Raw genomic sequence first — 25,867 nt, forward strand, 5'->3', positions numbered from 1 at the left:
GGTTGCTTTACAGTGAAGTGATGTACTTTTCTCAACTCATCAGATAGTTCTGTTTGTTTTAATACTTGCCTTTACCCACTTAGTCATTATATCTACATGACTAATGGTTATTGATCAAAAATGTAATTGTTAATATTTTTCCAAAGTACCAGTCATCACTACCACAATATTGTCACATCAAAGAGGGAATTAGTTTTAAAAAAATGTAATGTGCAATTCTGTCTCCCAGTTCTAGCAAAAATAAAGTGCTTTTAAGGAGATTTTAAAATATCGACATATATATCATGTATCTAGATGTAGCATAAAAATGTTGCAGTATAATTTTCAGCCGACATCGCCCAACCCGATAGCTGAGTAGCGTATTAAATATAAGCTACTAAAAGCGAAAATTATTCATGTCACTTTCAGGGGCTGCACCAATGTTTCTTGGGGCTGCCATTGGCCTGTGGGCAACACAAGCATAGAGTATGTCACAACAAGCAAACTATTCAAACAGTCATGTTGATAAAGGCTGCGTCACTGCATCAAATAGCAATAATTTTAATGTTTGCATTATTTTACTCAACAATTTCTGTTAGTTCAGCGTAGTATTTTAGGTTTAATATGTTAAATTAGGGGTTATGTGTGGAATTTAACATGATGAACATGTAATTTTAAAGATAATCTTGTTGTTCGGGGTCAACAGTGTTGTGACAACAGTCCACTTGAGCTGTTGCTCATTTTTAGATTTGGTGCAGCAGTGCCACCTTGTGTTTTTGGGTTGCCATCATGTCGATGCATGTTGACTCTAACCTGATACACTTCCATATTGGCACTGACAGTTCTCTAGCAGTCACGTACAGTGCATAGCTTTATGTTAAATGCATTGTGTTATTCATTCGATCTTTTCATTTTTTTATGCCACTACAACTATGCCAGTCTATCAGCAACAAGTAGAGGCTGAAGGAAAGTTTATCTGCATCAGCAAATCAACAGAGACGAGGGGAACACACCATCTCTGGCATGTCAGGACGTATTACAGCATAGCTGAGATGAACGGTTGGCAGAGGAGGATGTTTTGAGGTGATAATTATCACAGGATGATTGCACTGAGGACGTAAGCAGCAGTACTGTAACTTTAATCCAACTTTGATACATTTGCAGTAACGCAATTCACTAAAGCAAGACTCTTCATGTTTACTTAAGACCCCGAAGGTTAAAGTCAAGGCAGCACGCTAACATTTACTTGTCTGACTTTTATATAATTATCGTAAACATTAGACAGGAAATTTAACAGACAGCAGTGTGTTTGACTGCATCCTCCTTCAATAAATTGAGTATTACTTTTGAATGAATGTCATGAGAAAATCCATCAATGAGAAACTTTTTTTGTGAAATAACTTAATTGATATTCTTCTCCTTGCATTGCAAGGAACGGAAAGTTAATTCTGTTACATTTTTACATACCCGCCTGCATCTGATGAGATGCACTTATTGCAGCTGTGGTTTCCAGATTTGTATCAGCTCTGAACTGTACAAATTTGTTGAGGGTTTAGCACCAACTCCATGCCAACACAGCCCATCAGACCTATTAATCAGGTACTTTTGCAAGTCAACCTGCTGCACTGACTCAGAGCTTTAAATGAATACTTCGCCCACAAAATTACCATCTGTATATCATTTACTAATGCTGTGTACCTTAAATTTGTGAATAAAAAGTTCACCTTCATGACTGCATGGAAAATAGTGAGCATATTGATTTAACAATTAAGGACCACATTTAACAACAGTAAAACTACATAAAAATGTCTGTTCAAACTCTTGCACGACTCGGTCAGTATAATAAAGCGAAAATGCATGTTACATCAACGCACACCTTGGCCAATTATCTTTGCACATTGCGTATTTGCTCTACTATGAACTTTTACACATTCTGTGCCAAACATTTTTGCACATCTCTGCAGAAAACTGTATTTTTCTTACTCCAAAACAGCTACGTTGTACATATTTGTCAAGTTATTATTCTTTTTAAAGTATCTCTACCATATTTTTGTTGTAAATTTTTATTTTATATATTATATATACCTTAAATATAATTTGGTTCTTGAGAGTTGCAGTAACTTTCCTAATTTTTATGCCTCTTAATGTTTATGGTATATTTAATGTTTGCAACAAAAGCCAAAGCAAATTCCTTACAAGGGAAAACTTACTCGGTAATAAGTCCCTTTTTGATTCTAAATGAGACTTAGATTATACTGCACAAGTTGTGTCAGAGTTCTTAAAGGGACATTTTGATATAGTTTTGCTATTGTTAAATTTGGTCCTACATCAATTTGTAAGTCAATATGTTGGTTATTTTCCATTGAGGCATGCTAGAAAAATGTTTTTCTTTGCGAATTATGGGTAATTTGGCATGACTAACTGATATAGATTTACACTGTCAATGCGCCTCTGTACTGTGAAGCCACAAAGATACAGTTCAACTGCACCACTGTGTGGTAAAAATCGAGTATTACACCAAAACAAGCACCTGGTTTTAACACCACTGCCACCCTCTGGAAAAACTGTTATAGTTAGGTTTTCACAGTAGACAGACCTTAAGGGTGTTTTGGAGATGACTAATTAAACACTTGATCTCTGGTGTAAATATAGTCTGGAATACTTTGATGAAAAGAGGACAGGGGTGCAAAATTAATGTAGCTGAAGGCCTTTTTGGGTAATCCAGAGAGACTACAGGTCTCTGCAAGTTAAACTAAAGATCTTAGGGGCAGCCATTAGATATACCCCTGAACGCTACAGTTAATAACCAGACTTGCTTTGTGAGACTAAAAAAAAGTAAAAAAAAAACATGTCTGGCTTGGAAAAGTCCTGAAGCTGTATAATGAATGACATCCTTTAAATTAAATCCGCACAATATTTATTGATTAAACAAAGCCGAGGAGTACTTTACAATAGAGACGGGAAAAACTTCAGTCCTTAACATGCAGGGTAAAAAGTTGTGCGTGTTTATATTTAAAGTTAATAACAGTAACATCACTGATGATGATGATGTGTTAGCTGTTTGAAGACATCCTTAGGCACGCAACAGAGGAAATAGTGCACGTAACAGAATGTCCTGCAGTGGACTGTCCTGATGCGTGACGGCTGAGTTCAGATTTTTCCCGGGAAACTTCCATTCTCTATCTGCTCGTCCCATTTAGCGACCTGTGAAAGACATTACAGAGTATATTAGGACTGTCAGACAACAAACTAATGTTTCAAGTATCAATAAAACAACAAAGCACCAACAGAGATTCAAGTGTGGAAATAGATTCTTGGCCTTGTGAGCAGTGTGTTTGTTGAAATACTGTCACAACTGGTGCATCTCAAAAATAAGGTTTGGGTTTAATAGCTCTTCCAGGCCTCCAGTGCAACAGCTACAAGATGTTTTAAGAACAAACACATCAGGAAACGGGGTTACAAAAATAATAATAATGGGTAAACTGTATTTATCTTATAGGCCTTCATCACATGCAGACTAATGCATGTCTCGAATTACCACCAACCAAGCAACAATGAATCACCAAACAAAAGCAAGCAAATGAAACAGAACATAAAGACACATGAAAATATGTCCATCTGATGGTACATAAGCTAGCCTTGGCCTTTCAGCACTAACAACATTCAATACGCACAGCTAAAATTTTCTGACAGAACTATTAGAACCTTTTTGGGGGGTTTTAAATATAGACTACTAAGGTTTCTGAGGAACTATCAAAGCTAAAAATCCTAAAACTTACCCAGCTCATGGGACAGAGGCTCTTGTAAACCCTCTGGTACCAATCACAGGGAGCCACATCCTGGTCTCTGGCAGACAGGGCCTTGTTGCACCTGTGGAAGTCTGGAGCCAAAAAAAAAGAAAAAGAAAAAAGAAAAACATTCCAAGGTCACTCATCTGAACCAATTCACACTCAAACCTCTATAAAAAGAAGCCACAGAGATCAAGGGACAGTCAGTGCCAGCATAAGAATGTAGTGTGTGCAACAAGAGCTTATCTGGGTTCTGGTCCTATAAACAGGATGTTTAAACTTCACTGTGAGGCGGAAAGTAATACTGACACCACTCTGGTGAAGCTGTTTTGCAAAACTTGCTTCAGCTACAAACTAACACGATGTGATGATTATAGAGGAAGTTCAGACAAATTTCATCCTAGCAGAAGGAAACTAAGCGGTAAGACCACAGACACTTACATCTTCCTTAAAATTATTTTTTTAATTGTCATGAATAGAACTGCAAAGTTTCACAAGAAAAATGATATGTTGTTTGAAATTGTTTTCTGTGTTAATGTGATTTCTTTTGTTTTTGTTTTGTAAGCGCTGGTATGATACCGGAAAATAGTTTACGTAATGCTATTGGCAAAATTCATCTTTAACTTTGTTTATTGTGCATTTTGCCTGTTTTTGGTAAATAAATGATGGTCAAAATACATGCATATGGAGGTGATGAATAGTCTGTCCGAACTGTACAAAAAGCAAGGCAACCAGAATGCAAAGAAACAAATTGTTTAAGAGGTTCTTGATTACTTACATATCACCTGGGCAACTGACAGTATTTAATTTTTAAATACCACGGTTATCTTCAATACCAGTATATAACGACAGGCCCATTTATAACTGTTGGATAAGTCAGAATACTGATTCCAGGTAAGCATAGAGCCACTAATTTATAGGAAAACTTATGTTAAATACAATGAATGTCATGTCAAGATTCAAGAGGTTTCCAAGTGGTCAATTTTTAATTTCTTGTGAATGTGTTCTTAAAAAAATCTAATAAATTAAAAGGTGACTATAAGCTGCCATTAACTATCAGTTATCTTATAGTGCAATGTGTACTTTGATGGTTCTACTATTATCTCTTTGTATATGCTGTAACATCCATGTCATGCAGTTTGTTAACCCTTTAAGCAAATTGACATGCTTTCTGTCAAAACCATGAAAGGATGTTACCAATTGCATCCCCACGCTGTCCCGAAAAAAAAGTATAAAAGTACAGATATGTTAATAATTATTTTATTAATAACAATTACCAATATTTTTCTTTTTTAATATATTTTTCCAATGACTTTTTTAAATTAATAACTCTCTTTTCTAAAACAAGTCTTAAGCGTCGTTATTTGTCACCTTTTCCTCATTTCTTGCAAATTATTCTTGACAACTTTTGATATTGTCTTTTTCGCTGAGTATCCAAAAGAAATCAATCTAATTTAGGGTTTAAATGTCTGTGACAGGCGTCTGCATGTAGCATAACAATACTGATGCCAAATTAACGAGGGTTGAACTAACAGATTAGATGTTGCACATAATGACGAGTTCAGGTATTTCTCTGCGTCTTGTACATGAATGGTATGTCTAAACAGTAATTTTAGGAAGTCTAATGATTGAGTAATCACAACATATTGATCCCTGTCCTCACCCAAGTAGTTCTGGAAGCAGTTGCGGGTCTGGTTGGTGTTGGGGAATCGGGCGTCAAAGGGAGCCGTCCTGTAGTTCTTGATTTTCTGCTCAACTGTCTCAGACATCTTTGTGAACTTCAGCCACACGTCTAAACGATGCTGAAACACACAGGCACACTGTGGATTAACTATCAGCTGCTGCATGTTTATAAAACACGTTAGACAAAGAGCTACAACACTGTCACCTCCATGTAATGCTCAATGTTAGCCTGCTAAGCTAAATATCGCGTCGTGATCAAAGTTAAATTTAGGTCAACTTTGTTTACCTAACTTACTCGATACTAGTTCGTTACAAGATCTCAAGACTACACATTGATATATATATTTGACATAAACAAATGTAAGAACAGTGACATAACTTTAAATACAAGTTTGTATAGTTTGCATAGCTTGACAAAGTGACAATTTGCTAATGTTAGCTGTTAGCCCGTTGCTAACATGAAAGTACATCTGCAATCTGTTCGCTAACACATTTGAGAACGCCTGGTTGCAGTGAGAGTTTTAGTAGGTTAAAACAGCAGAGAGATAAATTAAAACTATAAACTTTTAGTTTGTGAATAGCACACAAAGTTTCAGAGTTACCGTCGGCTAACCTTGGGACGTTTCTTGGTGTGTCCTCAGAGCGCTCCGGAAACATGCATACTCTCGTCATCGCGCTAAGGATGCTGGGATATCAGCTGGTGGGACTCCCTCCCAACAACAGACAGTGAAGTCAAGTCAGTTTTCAGGTTTCTAAAATCTGTTTTATCGTTTTGTTTGTTTGTTTGAGGTACAATGACTATAATGTGTGTATGTGTGTATGTGTCATAATAGAGATCAACTCAGTCTGTAAATGTAATGCAAAGGAGGCAAAATATGCCAGTTACAGTGGAGTATATTATGTTGCTTTATTGATATTTCTCACCTCACCTGTTGAATGGATCCATTGAAAAATACAGTATGTTTGTGGTTTTAAAGATTTAGGGCGAAAGGGGTGGAAACTTTTATAAAAGAGGGCCAGGTTAGAAAATGTGAAAATACCTGGGGTATTACCTGCTAGCTTCTTTTGACACGATATGGGTGATTAAAAACAAACCAAATGGAGCCAAAAAGAATCAGCTAGTCATGTTAGAGTGGTCTTTGCGGGTAGTCACAGGCACTCTTGTATCGCAGAGAAAAAAAAATTGGAAAAATCAAAGGTGTTTCGACACAGCAGCCCCTATCAGAGCATTGTGATGTGCACTTATAAGAGAAAACATTTGATTTAATATTTTATATTAATATTTTTAATATTTAATGTCAAAGTTTTCAAGTTGCACCAAATCAGATTCTTGACTCACGTCATTGACAGCAGTCCCCTCAGACCACAAGAAAAATACATCTTTTGTAATGTAACAAGTTGAACTCCAGTGTTTCTAGTATTGATTTTAAATTCATTTGTTCAAACGTTTCTTTTCTCTCAAATCTGACGACACCCCACAGGAGGTGTATGTTAGGTTTTTTTGTGTTTCACATGTTACTGAAGCTGTCACATCAGTTTGTCAGTGGCCTACCAGGCAATTAATTGCTGACAAATAAGATTAGTGAGGAGGGCAGTCACACTTAAACCTGATTTGTTGTATCAATATGCTTACTGATGATAACATAAGGCAAATGTTACAGCTTCTGTACATGTTGCCCACATTTTTAATGAAGTAAGATGTTCTTTCCTCCCTTTTCAGTGACACTTTGAAGCAGTGGTGGAGCCTTTGAAATGGGACAAGCGTTATTGGCCTGTATTTGTGGCATCAAAAGGTGAAGTTGCAACATTGAAACCAAGTGAAACTTCCCCCATGTGTCAAGCATTTAAGAGAACTAGGGTGGCTGATGCAAAAACACAAATGGCCCTATCTTGAGCCAGTGTTTGGTTTGTGGGTTCTGGGATAATGTCGAAACACAGCAGAGTATGTGGAAGAGGACCGTATTAAGATACAAGTGGCTCATTTTAAGGCAACAAAAACACAGTAATTCTTCGCAAACATTGTTATGAGAATCATATTCCATTTCTGCCAGTATATCCCCCTAAATCCTATGTACTGGACCTTTAGGTTTTATCTTGACAGACAGAAACTGATTCGATTAGTAAGAGCACAGCCAGTGACACTTACAATATTATCGCTTATTTTTATCACTCATAAAATCGAATTGAAATAATCTGTTCTTTTATCCAACAGTGACAGTTTGAAGCAGCGGTGGAGCCTTTGAAACGTGAAAACGGTTATTGACCTGTATATACGACATATTTGGCCCAGAAATGCAGATTTTGGAGGATCTATCCCCTGAACTGGGACAAAGTGACAGCCTCCTTTCTCTTTCCATCACCATCTTCCTGTCGAAGAAAAGGTCAAAGCTCACAGGTGTCTCTGTCGCTCCCTCTAGCTTCCTGTCTCGCTGTGTGTGTTTCCTTCATCCTCTTTCCAGCAAAACTTTAATCTGGGCCCTCTGAGTGTAGTTGTTCTTATCAGAAAAACACAACACATATTTAAATGGCCACTTTTTTGAGAATTCGTGAGAACTCTGATATCATTAAATTTAAAATGTATTTGAAGAAAACAGTTACACCATAATTGTTTAACCCAGACGGAGCAAACACTGGATATCGACATTGCTTTGTGCTGTGTAATACAGTATATAATATTCCCAATAAGGTCTCAAAGACTCCTATATATGTGTCGCTCTCTCCCAATCTCTCCCTCTCTCTCTCTGTCTCTCTCACTCAGTCAGGATATAGGTGTTGTCCACTGCAAAGGAAGGAAATTCTGTCACTTAGAACAATGGGCCTGTTTCTCTATCTATAGACGCAGAGAGGCTGAGAGCCAGAGGGAGAGAGGGAGCGGGTCTGCTCCAGATAGAGAGAAAAACAAAAAAAAGTATTTTAGTTAAGAGAACTTAATGGATAGTAAGAACTTGAGATGTACATGTAGATGTGAGACAGATTTAGGCCTTTTGAAAATGGAATTTCATCACGGGGAAAAGGAGTACATACAAGATTATTAGATTACTTTGAGCTGCGTGTTTGCATTTCAGAGGTGGAGAATCATCATAACACACAATACAAGGATCAGAAGTGATTCTGGGTAAGTGCTTTCAAAATCTAACATCGAGGACCATTGGGATTTTTTATATTGTTTTGATTTAATGGTTTTAAAAATATTCAACCACAGCATCTAAGAAAAGATTTTTAAAAAAGCCATATTTTCTATCTGAAGCGACAACACCCGATTTAAGTTGTTAAAACACATCAAGCTAGGACACGAAAAAGGTGGTAGTTTTGCAGAGGTGATAAATTTGTTTAAGCCCCCAAATTCCACCTGTCAAGAGGACACAAAAACAAGTGTGATCCTTAATTTTGATGGCAATTCACATTGAAGTAACACTGAGAATAGGACAGGCAGTGACCTTTGGATTGGGTATTTCCCCGTCAGTGCAACAGCTGGACCTGAGTCCTACAAAAGATGCTTCCTGTTTGAGAATAGGAAACTCACGCTATGATATTTAGGGGCTGATTGGGAGGGTGTTTTGGGTTAAATTCTTTCTGTTAGCTTTCACCATGTTGACAATTTGCTCCAGATATCCTGTTGTTATTTTCTGTTGGTGACATCATGCCATTGTTTTATTGTTTCAATCCTGGCTTTGCTGACACACATTCCTCACTACAGTGTGGAGCTAGATTAAGCAGATTAGGGGAAACGTGACATTTACGGCATCTTGACAAACTTCAGATTATTAATGTGGAAAGCCACATTTGTTCCTAATATGTGCATGTTTGTCTCTCCCTGTGTCAGATGGAGGGGTCGGGCAGTCCTCGCTTCAGAAAGCTCCATTTCCCAGTGGGTCTGTGGATCAACTCACCAAGGAAACACTTTGCAAAGCTTGGGGGTCGCTGGCCCAGCGCTATCTCTGTCAAGTCAGTCTGAATTTCTCTTAAATTCACTTGTTTTGCTTTTGTTGTATATATTTGTTATTAAGTTGTGTGACTTTAATGCCAGTCGTTGTTTAGCTGAAACTCAGTGCCTGATTGTTGAACACAGAGTATCCACAGACCCTTAAAAAGTCTTAAAAGGCATTGAATTCATTATGTGATGTATAAAGCCTTAATTGGTATTAAAACCTACTAAATCAATCTTTAAAAAGTCTTAAAATTGATAAGATATGGATTTTATGAATCTTTTTTTCTGACTTGACATTGTAAACCTTAATATTACTTGTACCTTTAAAAGTAATAATAATTTGCTGAATTCCTCTTGGATTAATATCACCTAAAAGTCATTTTTATGTTTCGTTAAATACATATAAAATTCTCCCTAACCCTAAGTGTGAATGTTGGTTCTTTTTTCTTTTTTTTAAAAAAAAAATGGTTTTAAATTTCATTCTGAGTTATGCTAAAAAAAGTCTTAAATCCCACTTGCTTAGAGATGTAGGAACTCTGGTTGAACAGTTTATGTGTTGGTGTCATTTTATCTTCCCCTTTCATTTGTATCCCCTCAACCCTGCAACCCTTCCCTGATTTATTTTAGTCCTTGTTGTTTGTCCATGTTTAGTCAGTCATAATTCACAGCTGACTGGTCCCTTCCTCTCTCCTCCATCTGTCTTCCCCTTCTCTGTTGTTCACAGGTCGACCACCAGCTCTGACGCAGCCTCCCTCCACGAGGCCCCCTCCGCTCCTTCCTCTTCCCTTTCTAACTCCACCCCCTCGCTGGCTTCCCCTACCCCATCCCCATCTCCTTCCCCGGCCTTCCTTAGGCCGCGGCCAGCTGGGCCCCAGTCCCGCACAAAGCGCCTTTCCCATCTCTTCCTGCGAGGGCGCTCTAACAGCGACCGGGACCGAGCGGTTGGAGAGAGGGAGAGAGAGGTTTGGGCTCATTCAGCTACCCCCTCCTCCCACCACTACCTGCCCCCTGCCTCTTCCTCTGCCCCGGGCCTGATCAAAATCTACGGGGATGCCCTCTCCAGTGGGGCCAACTATCGCTCCCTGCTGGCAAACATTCACTCCACAGCCAGACAGCTCATCGCTCAGGTCATCACTCGGTACACTGAGAGGGAGAGGGAGGAGACAGATGACGCAGGTATGAGAGAGGGAAATTTTCTCTCATTTGGACCTCTGCTGCGACCCATTACTGGGAATTGTTTGCTCAAATATTTTTAACCAATTGGGAATGACTTAATATAAACATCAACAGCGGTGTTATGGAAAAATAATCACCCCCCTCTCCTCCTCCTTTCCTCCATTACCTTCTAGTTCTCCAGAAACACAGCCCAGAGGACTTCCTGTTGTGTGATGTCATTGGAAAGCCCATCCAGCAGCCAGATGGAGCTATCAAGTGGGAGACAGAGTGCCGGAGAAGCGTTGCCCCATGGGAATGTCCTTTGTTGTTAGTGGACATGTGGCGGCCTAAGGACGGATTCGAGCGGCGCTTTGAAATCCAAAGAAAGGAAGACTATGAGAGAGAAGAGAGAGAGAGGGAGAAGGACCGTGAGCGGGAGGGAGAGAACTATCAAGGTAAGACTCAACAGGCAGGTCTCTTTTTAAATGACACAGGGTCACAATGACCCATCATCTGGTTGTCTGGGCAACAGGTGTACGCTGGCGGCGGAGCAGGATGTCATCAGGTGGCGGACCAGAGGAGAGCGAGCGTGGTCATCGTGGAAGAAACTCAGAGCTCAGGAGGAGCATCAGTGACATGAACCTGAGTCTACGGCGTCGCCAAGGGAACCACGTCAGCAATGATCCACGTGGCAACAGTAACCGACCCAACAACAACGGAGGATTGCAGGACAGGAAGAACATTGTGAGCATGATCAACCCGCAGCCAGGAGAGGTAAAGAAAGTGAGCAAAAACTGAATGAAAGAAGTATGTCACTGCTGGCAAGATTATTTTTTAATGAAACTAGGATGTCTCCAGTAGAAAGGTGCAGATACTCTTAAAATTGGTGCTACATGACCAGAGAAAACAGAGAAAAAGGATGCTTCTGCATAGGCGGTAGAAAACCTACAACTACCAGAATGCACCACACCATACTACACTAACAAACACTTCTACTGGTGAGTGAAGTAATGCAAACAGTTAAACAGTTAGATGGTAAGCTAAAATATGTTTCTGAAAACATTTGAGGCAAGAAAGAGGCAACACAGTAACAAGATCTTCATTTATGTTTGATCAGTGCTGCCTAGTTTTACCGTTTGATCTCATTTTTTTCTTCTTCCATTTTCACTCTACCGGAAACAGTATGGCACCCACTTTCTGTTCAGCAACTCTCGCCATTACAGCTTAACACAGCACTAAAATGTGTTTCTAAGATCCTTTTAGGCGAGAAACAGGCAGTGCAGTCACCTAATTTTCATTTATATTCGATCAGCGCTGCCTAGTTTAGCGTTTGATTGCATTTCAATCTGAGTTTGTGAGAGAGAGAGAGGGACGGGTCTGTCTCTTGGTCCACTTCTATACTCTTTGCTGGCATGTAAGTAAGTAAGGATATATAAAAGGGATATTTATACATTTATACATACTGCCCACAATCAGGACGTTTACATGCCGTTAGAAAAAGTCACATTATTGTGTTAGTCTGGTTGAAACTGGACTTTTAAAATACATAACTTGTCATACTAACATACCTAGATAATTCAGTTGGAGTTCAATTTACGCTTTTATATATACCGCCTCAGTCAGACCTGAATCGGCCTTCCCGCTCATGCTCCATATGTCCCAGTGGGCTTTGACCTGGAAATTGAACAGCATAAATCCATAGAAGAAAGCCAGGGAAAACAAAAGAAAAAGATGAAAGGAGAGAAAACAAAACAAGATGAAGGTATCGGCCACACCAAAATGTTATCCATGTTTTCACTGTTTGACATGCAGCCCGTTTGCCGCTTGCTAACTTTTGGCAAGCAGATGGAGTGGTGAATGGTGGAGTCGGACAGTAGTCCAATTAAGTGGCCTAATCGAGCTATAACTGTAGCTCAGCTTAACTGTGCATGTAAACGTTCAGATTGTTTTGATATAAAGCTGGTTGAAAATATGCAAAGTACGCCTTTAATTGCAAATTTGGCATTTAAACCATCACATCTCAAACTGCTTTCATTTCAGATCAGAGCTTCAAAAGCTGAGGCAAAGGTCGGCTGGACGAACCAGCCAGCGGAGGACGAGAAGGATTACTCCAGCTGTGACCTGGAAGTGATGTCACAAAGTCTGATCCTTCCACCAACAGACCGACCCTACTTCCTGTTACTGCAGGGTTATGATCAGAGCAAGGCGAGACACGCTGACAGATGATATCACACACACAAACACTCACAAACAACACTCCCACACACACGGATATTTAGGTAGTATATTCCAAAGCAACGTGCATACACATTGATGTGCACATGTGCAAACCAATGGGCATTTTTGTGCACGTCCACACACCCTGTACATGACATCATACCTGCATGTCTGTAATCGTCACATTCCATCAAGGTTTCCATCCCTCCACAAGCTTCTCCCATTCAGCATCCTGCATAAACAGCGTCAGAGCAGCACAATGCCTCAACAATTTATCCAAGGAGAGCATAAAACCCCTCTGTGTACATCACTTCATCTCACACAATGACCTCACACAGGTCTCCATTGTAGCAAACTGTGACACACTTCATACCTATCAGCCGCCTTCTGTTCAACTTAACATCTCTGAGATGAAAGATACAAACCACAGCACTTAAAAGATAACAGACCTCCCTGACTTTCTTCTGCTCTCCTCTGTGTGTTTTGTTTAGGATTTTGTTTTGTACATCATGACGGGACATACGCATGTTTTTGGAAGGAAGCCCACAGTGAGGGAGAGAGAGAAGGATAGAGAGAGGGAGAGGAAGGGGAAGAGGCCTCTGAAGGTGGACACGTTTCTCTCTGCTCCTGACCTCTTGGCCAGACACTTATTGGTCAGGAGAGACTCAGCTGTTCCCGACACGTCCGCCAGACAAGGTACTAAAACACTCACTAACTTATATTATACTTAGATCCATGGAGCTGTGTTAAAGTCTACATTAACCAACCCTTTGATTTCTTTCACAAAACATTGGAAGGCAATGAGCGAGAACACAGGAAATGACCCAAAATTTAACAATAAAATAATAAAAAGTACAAAAAATTACCTGAAAATTATTTTTTTAAGAAGGAAAAGAAAGTAAAAAATATTCATATGAATTATATTGTTAGAATATATTATTATTATAACTCTTAAACATAATTTTAAATATATAATTATGGTAATTATAAATATCATTTTTTCCCTAGGCATTTTACCATAGCTTTTTTATAATTTCTTTTGAATAATTTTCTAGATCTACTAATTTCTTTCAACTTGTGCAACGTTTCATATGAATTTTCTCAATGACTTAAAAGAAATCACACCAATTTGCTCAGGGTTGAAAGGTTTAAATACTTGTGAAAGGTATCAGAAGCATTACACTAAAAGTGATGTTGCTCCAGGTTTCAAAGGGTTAATACACTTTTATTTTATCGCAGCTCTAATGCGGCCTTTCAGAGGTGGCGCAGTCACACACAACGGAGTTGCCCTTTACAGAGAGACGGTCCTCAAGCCTGGGGATGTGATTGGTCTAGGCAATCACTTCCTTTTCCTGTACCGTGACCCCCGTGTGACCCCAGCTCCACCGCTGGCATTGACCCTGCCGTGGCAGGCTGACGCCAACATCACCTGCTGCCCCTCGGGGTTGGTGGACAGACAGGAAGCTCTGAGGCAGTACCTGGGATCAACGGAGGCAGTTCTGAAGTTTCATCCCCGTCACGCAGATGCTCTGTTACAGGTGAGACAGGAAGATAAAGAAGCTGAATGTCCGAGAACATACTAACAGACTGTTTATCAGCTCACGTGCTGAAATTTAGAGATTTAGTCAGTATAAAAACATTATTAGCCATGTTTAAATCCCAAAATCTACAGAAGTTGTTTATATTAAAATCCAACAACGAGGATCATAGAAGAAAGTTTCATTTCAAAGCAGATGTCTGTTTAAGTATGTGGAGTCAAACTTCATTTATCTCAGATAATGACTTCAAATGCAACTCAAATATTCAATTTAAAAGAAGGTATAAAGAAAAAATAATTGGACATTATGAACTTTATAACAGTAATGCTAAGATGACTGCAACTGATTGTTACTGTTGTTATTGCTAAGTTTGATATGATTTGTGAAAAAAGAAAGGTAAATATAGAAAGGTTGCCCGTTTTATCTATATCTGCAGTAGCTTCTGTTATTAGTAAGAGAGGGGCAGGTATTGTAAAATTTTCTTCTTCCTGCTCCTGTTTGTTCATGAAATGTATCATGAGAAAAAGTGTATAATGGGTTTTTGTTATTGTTTTGAAAATTACACACTTAGATGAGCAAATAAAGAAAATATGTATATTTTATTTATTTATTTATTTTATGTTTATTTAAAAGGGATATAGCATGTTAATGAACATCAGTATAAAATTCAAATGCAAATATGCCAGAGTTAGCAAGACTACTAATTTACATCTGTACTCCCTTGGCAGGTAACAGATAATAGAAATAAAGAATATGAATCATTTAACTGGAATCATAGAGAAATGACCTTGATGACATGTGTTGTGTTTATCCATTTTCTCTCTTAGGAGATAATTTCCAAAAATTCCTCCCCAGACTCCGGAGGTGGGCCTTTAGCTCCTGCTTATCTCCTGTCAATTATGATAGATCATGCCTCCAAACACCTGGACCCTGCTCTCACACCACAGATATTACTCAAGTCAGCCAATCTAATCAAAGAAATTGTCTGGGTAAGTAAACAATAGCTTGATATCTAAAATAAAAAAATATATTTGGGCTGCCTTTGTGACCTTGGAGTTATGGTGCCAACCATGAGCCACAACAACCATGAACCTTTGTCGAAGGTTATTTCATGTTTTGCTCTCCCCTTATTTCTGGTCACCTTTCCACGGTTAGCTCTGTAATAAAGACATTAAAATGTCCAATTGATACAAGTAAAACCTTAGGCATTTTGGCCATCACCATATCAGGTTTTTGGAGCTAGTAGTGACCATATATGGACAAGGGTGGCGCTATAATCCATTTACAGCTATGGTGACCTGTGACAATGCTAATTCCAATTTTCACAAGTAAAAAAAACAGGGTTAAAAACAATAAAATGAAATACATTTACCAAAAAAAACTGGACATCCGACCCCAGGGTGTTTTAATACAGATGCTAAACAAGAATCTTTCAGGAGACCAAAACATTACGACTAACTTTAATAAACTGAAAGCACATTGAAACAGAGACAGCTACAACTACACCTACACTTTGTGAATCAGGAGTTACACCACGGTAACATTACCTGAACAACATCGCCGCCATGGTAGCAACTTGTCAACAGACAGTACACAACTGTCACTCAAAGCTTCCACTTTCTTAATTGGACATAACTTCAAGTTTTAATAATATTTAAACTGAGGAGTTATATAAAATATCACCTTCCGTACAGTTGTCATGAGAAGGGAAATTAGCTATAGAGATCAAAACTGTTTTTGTATCAGGCTGAAAACATGTTTACTCTGCTGTAAAGTTTAACATGGGGTCTATGGGGGCTGACTTGCTCCTGGAGCCAGCCTTGATTAGCCATTTGAGGAGCTGCAGTTTTTGGCACTTGTCTTGGCTTAATTTTTCAGCTCCAGAGGTTACCACTTGATGTTTGATCATGCACCTACTGGAGAAACGATATCTTTGATTATAATGATGATGGCACTGGATAAAGATTATGGGTTCACCAAAGTAACGACAATTCAACATAATAGAGAAATAAATGTCTGACACATTTTTATGGCAATTCATGCAGTATTTGTTGAAACATTTTACCAAAAACAATGAATGGAGACTGGCGTGCTCAGTGTTTCAAGTTAATAGCAGTAAAACAGGGTGCTCTGTGGTGGGTTAAATGTTTGAAAATAACAGATCCAAAAAGAACGAGTTTACCTGAGCGTGGCGGAGAGGTCTTTTGGAGAGGTGTGCCTGTGACCACTCCAGCACGGCTCTGTTTTTTTCAAACATTTTACTAAAGTCAGAAATATCAACCTGCAGGTAGTGCTAGAGGAAAAATCAGTAGGATTCAGCCTCTGGGGACCATGAATGTCACTCCATCCAACAGTTGAGATATTTTAGATATTTTAGGGTGGAGCAAAGTAGTGAACCCACTGACATCCCCAGCCATGTTATGGTATTGTCAATAAAATTATACCCCAGAGGTTTAGTGGTGGTTCCTCTGTGGAGCAAGTAACAACTGAACCATGAACCTTTTCTTGGGGATAGTATTGCATGACAATACAGCCATGTCCTTACTTAAACCAGCCTGGCAGAAAAACATCAGGTAGGCAGATTCAGTCAGACAGAAAAACCAGCAGACAGACACGTGCCCTTCATTGTGGCCTGCTACGTTGTGGACAGGAGCGAGGATGAGCTGATGTCACTGCCCTTCTGCTGGAAAAAGTGCTGTAATTGTCCTGGCTGCAGGGCGAGACTCTGCTCCCCCTCCTCCACCCCCACACTAACCCAAGATGTCTCTCTTCTGTCTCCAACTCTCTTTACAGGATAACATTAAGGAATTTGGGGATAAGCATCCCACGCAAAAGTAAGAACATTTTTGTCCTACGTCGTGTTTCCTCTGTTTAGAGATTTCCTGCTGAGTGATTCATGATACATTTGTGCTGTTATATCTCTGGTAGATTTTTGTGGTATGATGAAAGCATTTTAACACGGTGATGTTGAAAAATGGCGCAAATAAAGCTGGCTAATAATAACTCAGTCTATTTTTAATCACAGTATGGGGTTTCTGTTTTAAAGCATAAACAAAACACTGACAGGGGAATGTTCACAAATATTTTACAGCTAACATAACTTTGGCATTACATAAATCTGCCCAGCTCCACAGAGCAGGAAGGTGAGATAAGCACGCCGAATGTCCAGAAGCTGTCGTCTGACCTTCGACCTCTCATGTTCTGGATGTCAAACGCCACAGAGCTCCTAAACTTCTTCCAGGTCAAAGTTGAAACCATGGAGAAAGAGTGGGAGTTTGAAGGTGAGCATTATTAGAAAACACTGGAAATGACTGATTTAAGTTAAAAAAAAAAAATAAAAAAAAAAGATTTATGTAATCAAATTATTTTGATTTTAAACAGCTTCTTTGTTTAACAAAAAGTTCTGGATTAAATATTCTGCCTTAAAATGCCCTCTACTACGTACTGAATTTTGACGTACCTATCGTTGCTGTTGTGATGTGATGTTTTTGTCCTGTTAGATTTTATGCTGTTTTATGACGCTTTCTTGGCTCGGTGCTACTTGCAAAAATTGCTTTAATCTCAATGACTTCCGAGTCAAAGAAAGGTTATCTATAAATACTTTGGCAAAGATGCACACAGAAATTAAAGCGGACGCAAAATTTTGAGTTAATCTTACCGATCTTTTCTTTAAGCCCCTGGGGACCCAGTTTTGACAGCCGACATGGACACCTGCTCTGAAGCTCTGGCGCAGCTGGATGATGTCATTATGCACACCTTCCAACAATGCGTGTATCACCTCACCAAGGTGCAGTATAAACAAATGTGCATTTGCAATAGCTGTGAATAAGTCTGCGCTTGCATCCCTTCTTATAGTGCTTCAGGGATGATGTTTTTCTGTGCGCCAATGTGAAAGTTAGCGTCGCCCTGGTTCACTCTTCATACAGCCTATGGGATTTTTCCATTGGATTTTGGATTATCGCAGAAAAAAAGCTCTGTAGTAAACAAACATTTATGATACTGACACATTTCATTTAGCAAGATAATCTTCAGAAATGAACACCATTAAAAGAATTTTTGAAGCTTAACCGCAGTGAACAGAAGTAAGAAGCTAATGTTAGGCTATAAACGAACTACACTATGGTTGCATGACTTAGTGTCACCACCACAACGATGCTGTAAATCCGTGTTTGGCTTGATGATGTTTTGTAGTCTCATTTAGCCGCTTGTTAGCAACCATCTTTTTTAAGACACACAAAAGCTTCAGTGTTCACAAGTAAGTGTATTTACTGACGTATTTGATGTAGTAGAACGAAACGTGAACGTCTCTGAACCTGGTGTGTTAACCACAGACCTTATTTCAGACATCTAACCAAAAACCCACTCAGAAAATCCATTGGTTTTGAGACAAGGTGGTGCTAAAATCCGCATTTCCAGGTTTTGGGAATCATTATTGGGGCACTCTATTGCAACCGTCCTTTTTAGCTAATTTACATGAGCACAAATGCACACCTTCACTCACAGACACACACTCACACCCACACACACACACACACACACACTTGGCCTCTATGCCAGATTTCAGCCTCCTAGGGCGAAAACTGTGGCCGCCAAAGAGTGGGGAAATTTTTGTGAATCAGCCAACCGCCAGAGCAAGCTATAGAGCTGCTGGTTGCAGCTAAAAACAAGACAAAAGCTGTACCCCAATTCCTTACTACCCACTAATTCTATGCATTAAACCACTTTTCTAATTGTTACTATGTACTTTGTTAACAAACTTAACACACTTTACCACTTAATATGTGTGACGCCAGATCACAATCAAACTGCAACTTTGAAATACCACATTACCAATTAAACTTCACAAAGAGACAGCAAAATATCTCTCTGAAGACTTAATACATATTTTTTTGTTTTCCAAGATGTTTCTGAAGCTGTCTCACCACCACCCACAATTTATTTTAATTTTTTCCAGCTGTGAGCAGCTCCTCCGTTCCCTTTGTGCTTTGCATTCTGGGAGAACAGTGCGTCAACAGCACACTTGAAATTGACTGTATTTAATAAACATATCGTCTAATTTCAGTGTACTTCCTTTTGTCGCGTTCCAGTGTAAACACACTACACACTAAAACCTGTTTAGGATTTGTACGCAGTGTGGATTAGGGACTTGTCGACATCCACTCAGCCACATTAGAGGCTGAGTGGATGTTCACATTGAAAATGGTGAGTGCATCTTTGGTCCCAGGGTTCTTTGTTCCCCAGCTCAAAGTCCTCTTAAAGGGAAACTTTGGTGTTTTTCAACCTGGACCCTATTTTCTCATGTTTTTGAGTCTTAGTGACTGATGGAGACAACAGTTTATGAAAGTTGTCATGTATTGGGAGAGACCACTGCAGCAATGGACTGCGATGCAACCATTATTGGCATTTTTGCATTGTCAGCGTAAGTGTGGACAAAAGTAACGCCTACACACTTGCTCCATGCCACACAAGTTTCATAACAACGTTTCGATCCTACTTGGATCTTAGTCAGGTCAAAATGTCTGAACAAACTTTGATCCAACATTTTGACTTGACAAAGATCCAAGTTGGATTGAAATGTTGTCTTCATTAAATTTGTGTGGCTTGGAGTATGTGTGAAGGCGTTACTTTTTTCCTCAAGCAGGCGTTTTTTGATAGCTTTGATAGCCTATGTGATGTGCGTATAACTACCCTCTCTCACACAACTTTCGGCGCATAATAAGTGTGTGTGGGGGGGGGTTTGCCACTGACAGTTCATATTGTCATTACAAATGTCTGACAACATTATAGAAAGGACCCTACAGAGAAATAAAACATTTTTCTTTACTTTTCACTGAGCTGTTTGTTGCAGTAACCATGTCTTGCTCAAGGAGAAATGTCTTTCTGAAATCTTGCGAGGGTGGAAAAACAATGGTGGGAATGTTAGTGAGACTTTGAGAGAGGTGTACTAGGAAAGGGTTAGTTATGTTGAAACACAGAACACAAAGCTGACTCTTACCTAAAAGATCTTTAAAGTCATGGCTGAGTATTTAGCTGATTTTGACACTGAGAAAGTCTGTCAGAGGTAAAAATCAAAACAAAAAAAACCTTTTATTGATGGTACACAATTGCCCGTAGGCATTACATTGCAGCATGTTGCAATGCTGCGGCTGCAGCGGTCTCTCTAATTACTAGACCAATTTCAAAAATTGTTGTCTCCATTAGTCACATAGACACAAAAACATGTGGAAAATAAGGTCCTGGTTCAAAAATACATAGGTTTCTGTTTAATATAGCTTATTAAGTTCAAACCTTTCAAAAGTTTTTAATGTTTTCAGTAATGTTTTTGCAATAGGTCAAATGTTAAATGTTTCCCTGGGTCAGCATGTTAAAATTACCCATCTACAGCTTACAGTCTACTGATGTGAGACATACATGAACATTGAAACATACACCGTCATATTTGTAAGCAAGATATTTTTTTTGACTTTAACATTGATATCACCACAGTGGCTGAATGGATTTTTACCGCCCAAACTGCGCTTAAAACGTCCATCTCCCTTCATTCTTTGGCAGTTTGAACTGTGAAGCAGACCTTTACCAATCTTTTATAATGTTGACTTTTATAAAGAGACACAGAACCTTTGAAAATAGGAATCACAGCATGGATAAGTTAATGTGCTGATTTTTACCAGTGTTCACTATGTTTACCATTTTAGTTAAGCGTGCGAACATGTAACACAAAGTTCAGCTGAGGCTGATGTTAAGTGACTGTACTTGGTGATAAATGACGGATAAAACATTAGAACTGATGATAACGCCAGAAGACAAAGTCCAAAGCAAGTAGGATTCATCAAGAGGTGGACATCTGTACCAAATTGCAAGAAAATCCATCCAAAAGAATCTGAGACATTTCAATCTTAACTACGATTCTCATGGTGGCACTAGAAGACAAATCAGAGGATCACAAAAGTCAGCAGGATTGATCCTCTGAGGATCGTGAATGTATGTATAAAATGCAATAGCAATTCATCCAATATTTGTTAAAATATTTCAATGTGGACCAAACTAGTAGACTGACTGACAGAACTCTCCACCCTCGTCTTTGTCGTAATCTATCCCAATATAATCTGTCCCCTCCCTGTCTGTCATTTCAGCAATTTATTTATTTTAACTTTCTGAATAAACAAACTCCAAAGTTTCTGTACTTTCTGTCCACACAGACCCTGTACTCACTCCTCCCAGCTCTCCTGGACACCAACCCATTCTCCAGCGAGGAGAAGGAGAAGGAGAAGGATGGAGCTCGGTGTGCAGAGGGAGAGGAGAAAGGAGGAGAGGAAGGAGAGGTGGATGACGTGCCTGCCCTACCTCCCAAAGTCGCTGGGCTAGTGGAAGTGTATCGCTGTTCTCTGATGTTGTCGCGGGAGGCATGTCTGTCCCCGCCACTCACCTCCCAAACCTTTGGCTACCTCTTCTTCTTCACCAACACCTCCCTGCTCAACACTTTGCTGGAGAGAGGTGAGAGGGCACAGTGAAAGTTAAAGTGAGCATATGCAGCTGTTGCTTTAGTGAGGAGATCAAATTAACTGATAAAATGCAGTGACACCAGCTCAGTACACTCTATTTCCATCTTCAGTCTGATATTTAGTCCACTTTAACTGAGTACTGCGGGGGAAGGAATTCAATTTTCCCAAACCAATCACTAAGACCCACATATCCAGCTAAATCTAACATCACTTTAAGTCCACGCTACTGCGCAGCCATGCAAATAAGATTTTAAAACCTGTTGCGCAATATTGAGAGGAGTGGTACCTATTAGTTGTTCTTTAGTTCAACCGAGAAACTCATTTCATGTAACAATGTCAGAGGAATCAGTCAACTTGGGGAGTGGGTGGATTCCAAGGTCTCGACCCAGACAAATGTGACAGTAGATGCATTCATGAATGAGTAATGCCAGTTGTACAGCAATATCTAGTTTCTAACAATAGCCTAAGCTACCAGATCATGTAAGGCTTAAATCTGTTATTTCTCCTTTTAACAGTTACATAGTCTCATCTTAAAGCTTGAGTATTTTGGTGTTAGTCAAAAAGTCTAATAATAAACTTTGGCATATTGTATATAAGTGGTCTAAGAGAACACTTAACTTCTGAACCTCAGCTTGGCTCCATTTTCAGGCTTTTGAAAATCTAGCTCTGGTGGGAGACGATGGCCAATCACAGGTCATTTACAGAGAGAGCGGCTGTCAATCATTGCTAGTTTATTGCCTATTTCACACTTTAAATGATTTCAGAAACATATTTTAGTGTACTGTTTAGCTGTAAAGTTAGAAGGTTTGTGACCCAGCTTCCATGTTGAAAACAGCTCCTTTCACAGCTTTACAGCTAAACAGTGCACTAAAACACGTTTCTGAAAACATTAGAGATGAGTAACAGGCAATGCAGTAACAGAATCTCGATTCATATTTTATCAGCGCTGCCCAGTTTAACGGTGTGAATTCAGTTTATAAGCAGTGTTTGACAGCCGTGTTAGATTTGTGATTATTGCAAATTCTATTCGGAGCACTATGAGGAGGGCGAGGATTTTTTTCACAGATTATCTGGCTCGTGTACTGTCAGGAAGTAGTGATAGAAAAAAAGAACTTTTTATAATAATTGCTAAACAAAGTTATTTACTGCAACTTTAGAGTTTTATTCTTTCTGTACTCTCTCTTTAGATGGATTGTTTTCATGGTCTAGAGCGGTCCAGATCCGCACAAACTTGGACCTGGTCCTGGACTGGCTACAGGGAGCTGGTTTAGGAGACATAGCCTCTGAATTTCTGAAGAAACTGTCTGTCACCGTCAACTTCCTGTGTATCCCCAAGACTCGACTTATCCAGGTAACGCAGCTATGTGTGCCGGAAGCTTTCAGCCAAAGATTATTAAATCTCATTTTAATCTCTATTAACCTCTTGTCTCCCAGTCATCCTGGACCAGTCTACAGGAGGACCATGTCTTGTTAAGTCCTTCCCAGTTGCACCACCTGCTCACCCATTATAAGCTGGGTCCAACCAGAGCCCCACCAGCATCCTGGGCCCCTCTACCAGGCACAGAGCTGAGCGGAGGTAATAGAAATATAAGTAAAACGAACATCGGTAAGAATCCAGCCAGTGAAATGTGTGTTCAGTCAGTTTGTTTTTGTTTTTTTTAACTTTTCTCATCTTTTAGACATCTTTGAGAGCTTTCTGGACCATCCTCCTCTCATCCTGCCAAATGAGACTCCACGCCTCGACCTCTCCCAGCCAATCCCAAGCCCTGAGCTCCAAAAGGAAGTGACCCGTCTCCGCACCTTCTTGTGGGGACTCGACCAGGACGAACTCCCCGCCAATCAGAGGACTCGCCTTTGAGTAAGCATATATCTGTCTGTCTATGGATGTCTCTGAGCAGCCTGTTCTCACTCCCAACTCATCAAATGCCGCTGCTTTGTCAGTGATGTCAGCGTCATGCACCTTGATATACACCGGTTTGTAACAGGAAACTACGTTATATAAAGAGCTGAAAAGTCCCTATAGTGCGGGCGGGAGGGAAGGTGGATGGGTTAAACAAACCCTGGACTTTCACCCCAGAGCCCACTGTTCGCTTCCTGTGTGAATGTTGAGCCAAACCATTAGATTTTTATTTTTTCAAACCTAACCACATGCTTTTGTTGCATGGGAAAATAAATTAACTGGTTTCCAACCGTCATGAAAAATCTGGAAAAGTCATGAAATTTCACAGTCTTATTTTCCAAGCCAGGAAAAAAAAAAAGTTTTCGCAGAATTATGGAATTTTGTGGTGTGTAATGAAATTAATTGTTACAGTAATCTTCTGAAGATAACCTTCCACTTAATGTTAATATACTGGCAAATTTGTTTTCTGTAGGAAGTGCCAAAGACACAGTGAAGCGCATGCTTTTACGAAATGGAAATTTTATTATTTGTCCTTTAAAAGTTATGGAAAGTTTTAAAATTGTGGATAATGAAAATGTGTGGGAACTCTGAATATAAAAACAGGGTGTTTGTAAGTAAGTGTAAGTGTATTTTGAAAAAGAGTATATGCATGTAACGAGCAGAAAGCGTATAACAAGTGTAAATGGACACATCGTGCTGCAACATCAACAACAGACGCAGGACGGCGCCTAATGCATTATATATGGACGCGAAAGTCCACTGACAAAGCATTCGTATTTGACAAGCTGTGATGAGAACGTGTTGCTCTCAGGGGAAAAAAGGAAATCATCAGAAACAGCGAACTGCACAACTCCAAAAAGTGCAAACTGGGCACGTTTTCTGCATTTTGTTGCGTGTTCGTTGTGTTTTTTTCGTATCAGTTCATTTATCCATTTAGATATTTTTAAGTTGAATAAATGTATTGGCTTTGGTATGTCTTTGTAGATTTTATTTTAAAGTAGCCAGTAAAACTCCATGTCTGTTGAGCCACGTGGTGTTGGGCTTTACGTGATTGTTTTACTTGGCCTCCATGTATGTTTTTAAACTACTTGTTTTTAATAAAACTCTGAATTCTCCTCCTTAAGACCTACAGTTTCCGTGTGATCTTCGACAAGCTTGTTTCCCACAGCAGGGCCCCTGGGGCTTGGCACTCTCCTCGACTTCAACAACCAGAGGAATATTCCACAAGGTGGCGATGCAGGACTCATTCCCCCTTTGACGTTAACTGATGAGTGTGCAGGTAGAATTGCTTGACTAAGGAGGTGATCACACAACAACATTATCGTCTGCTCCAGAGGCCCACTCTCATTTCCTGTAATCTAGGGAGCGTTTTACGAAGGGAGATCGTGACTCAAGCAAGCAAATGAGCCTGTGACGACCACACACAAAGGTTACCTTTACTAAGGTGAGCTGTCGTAAAGGTCAAAGCTGACTTACGAGCAGGGGAGACTTTCATTTCCCTTTGTTGACGTGACACACTCAAGTGGTCTGATTGGTAGGGTTTCCCATTTCATTAATGTGGTACAATCCCTTGGTCCAATAAAAAAAACACTCATTAAGCATAAAGTAGCAAGTGGCTGTCATACACAGACAGCAGACAGGTGATATCATTAACAGGAGTGAGTAATAGCTTTAACCCTTTGAAATCTGTGCACATTTCTCTTTCAAAAACATGAGAAGAAGGTAATGAGAAACTTAACAAGAAATGGCTGAAAAATTTGCAAAAAAAAGAAAAAGTTGCAAAAAAAGATCTGAAAATTAGCAAAAAACAAAAGTGCTAGAAAGGATATATAAACTTAATATGCTTTATAGGTTTTTTGTACAGTTTTTGTTATGTATATTGGTTTATGTTATTTGTTGTACATATATATTTGTCTGTTTTATATATGAAATATGACAAATTCTAAACATATTTTTCATGACATTTTTCCCTAGTTTTTGTGATATTTAAATAACCTTACATCTTCTTGTCACTTTTTACTCTTTTTCTTTCTTTATTTTTTATTTTTTCCATTTTGTTTGACATTTCTTGCTAAATTGCTCATTATCTTTTCTCCCATATTTCCTAAAGAAATAAAACCAATTTTCTCAGGTTTCAGAGGTTTAATGGCTTGTAAAAGGCCTCTAAATGCAGCACA

General features: G+C 39.3%; 2 protein-coding genes across 8 annotated transcripts in view; one reads left to right on the plus strand and one right to left on the minus strand.

The window, feature by feature from the left end:
* Nucleotides 1–2,879: 2,879 nt before the first annotated feature.
* Nucleotides 2,880–6,183, minus strand: cox6b2 (cytochrome c oxidase subunit 6B2). 2 transcript variants are annotated; one of them, XM_042489430.2, is made up of 4 exons: nucleotides 6,064–6,183; nucleotides 5,431–5,569; nucleotides 3,759–3,859; nucleotides 2,880–3,183 (listed from the first exon to the last, which is right to left on the minus strand). In XM_042489430.2, the coding sequence occupies exons 2-4, from the start codon at nucleotides 5,534–5,536 to the stop codon at nucleotides 3,130–3,132; spliced, it is 261 nt and encodes an 86-aa protein (XP_042345364.1). In that variant the 5' UTR covers nucleotides 5,537–5,569; nucleotides 6,064–6,183; the 3' UTR covers nucleotides 2,880–3,129. The 2 variants fall into 2 exon arrangements, with proteins under 2 accessions (XP_042345364.1, XP_042345365.1); XM_042489431.2 differs by having other exon boundaries at nucleotides 6,053–6,171.
* The window catches only part of rasip1 (Ras interacting protein 1), a 35,595-nt gene continuing 15,860 nt past the window's right edge, over nucleotides 6,133–25,867 (plus strand). Inside the window, exons 1-18 of one of the 6 annotated variants that reach the window (XM_088084410.1) lie at nucleotides 6,133–6,186; nucleotides 7,171–7,243; nucleotides 7,663–7,845; nucleotides 9,274–9,395; nucleotides 10,103–10,554; nucleotides 10,728–10,988; nucleotides 11,066–11,316; nucleotides 12,574–12,738; nucleotides 13,242–13,446; nucleotides 13,990–14,288; nucleotides 15,116–15,277; nucleotides 17,082–17,122; nucleotides 17,415–17,569; nucleotides 17,963–18,075; nucleotides 21,488–21,782; nucleotides 22,978–23,141; nucleotides 23,225–23,366; nucleotides 23,470–24,813. In XM_088084410.1, the coding sequence (XP_087940536.1) occupies nucleotides 9,274–9,395; nucleotides 10,103–10,554; nucleotides 10,728–10,988; nucleotides 11,066–11,316; nucleotides 12,574–12,738; nucleotides 13,242–13,446; nucleotides 13,990–14,288; nucleotides 15,116–15,277; nucleotides 17,082–17,122; nucleotides 17,415–17,569; nucleotides 17,963–18,075; nucleotides 21,488–21,782; nucleotides 22,978–23,141; nucleotides 23,225–23,366; nucleotides 23,470–23,648 (3,006 nt within the window). In that variant the 5' untranslated portion in view covers nucleotides 6,133–6,186; nucleotides 7,171–7,243; nucleotides 7,663–7,845 and the 3' untranslated portion in view covers nucleotides 23,649–24,813. The other 5 variants (XR_015777936.1, XM_088084411.1, XM_088084412.1 and 2 more) reach the window with 5 other exon arrangements.

Source organism: Plectropomus leopardus, chromosome 11, assembly GCF_026936395.1.
Source record: "Plectropomus leopardus strain MGB_pleo_1.0 chromosome 11, ASM2693639v1, whole genome shotgun sequence".
NCBI lineage: Eukaryota > Metazoa > Chordata > Actinopteri > Perciformes > Serranidae > Plectropomus > Plectropomus leopardus.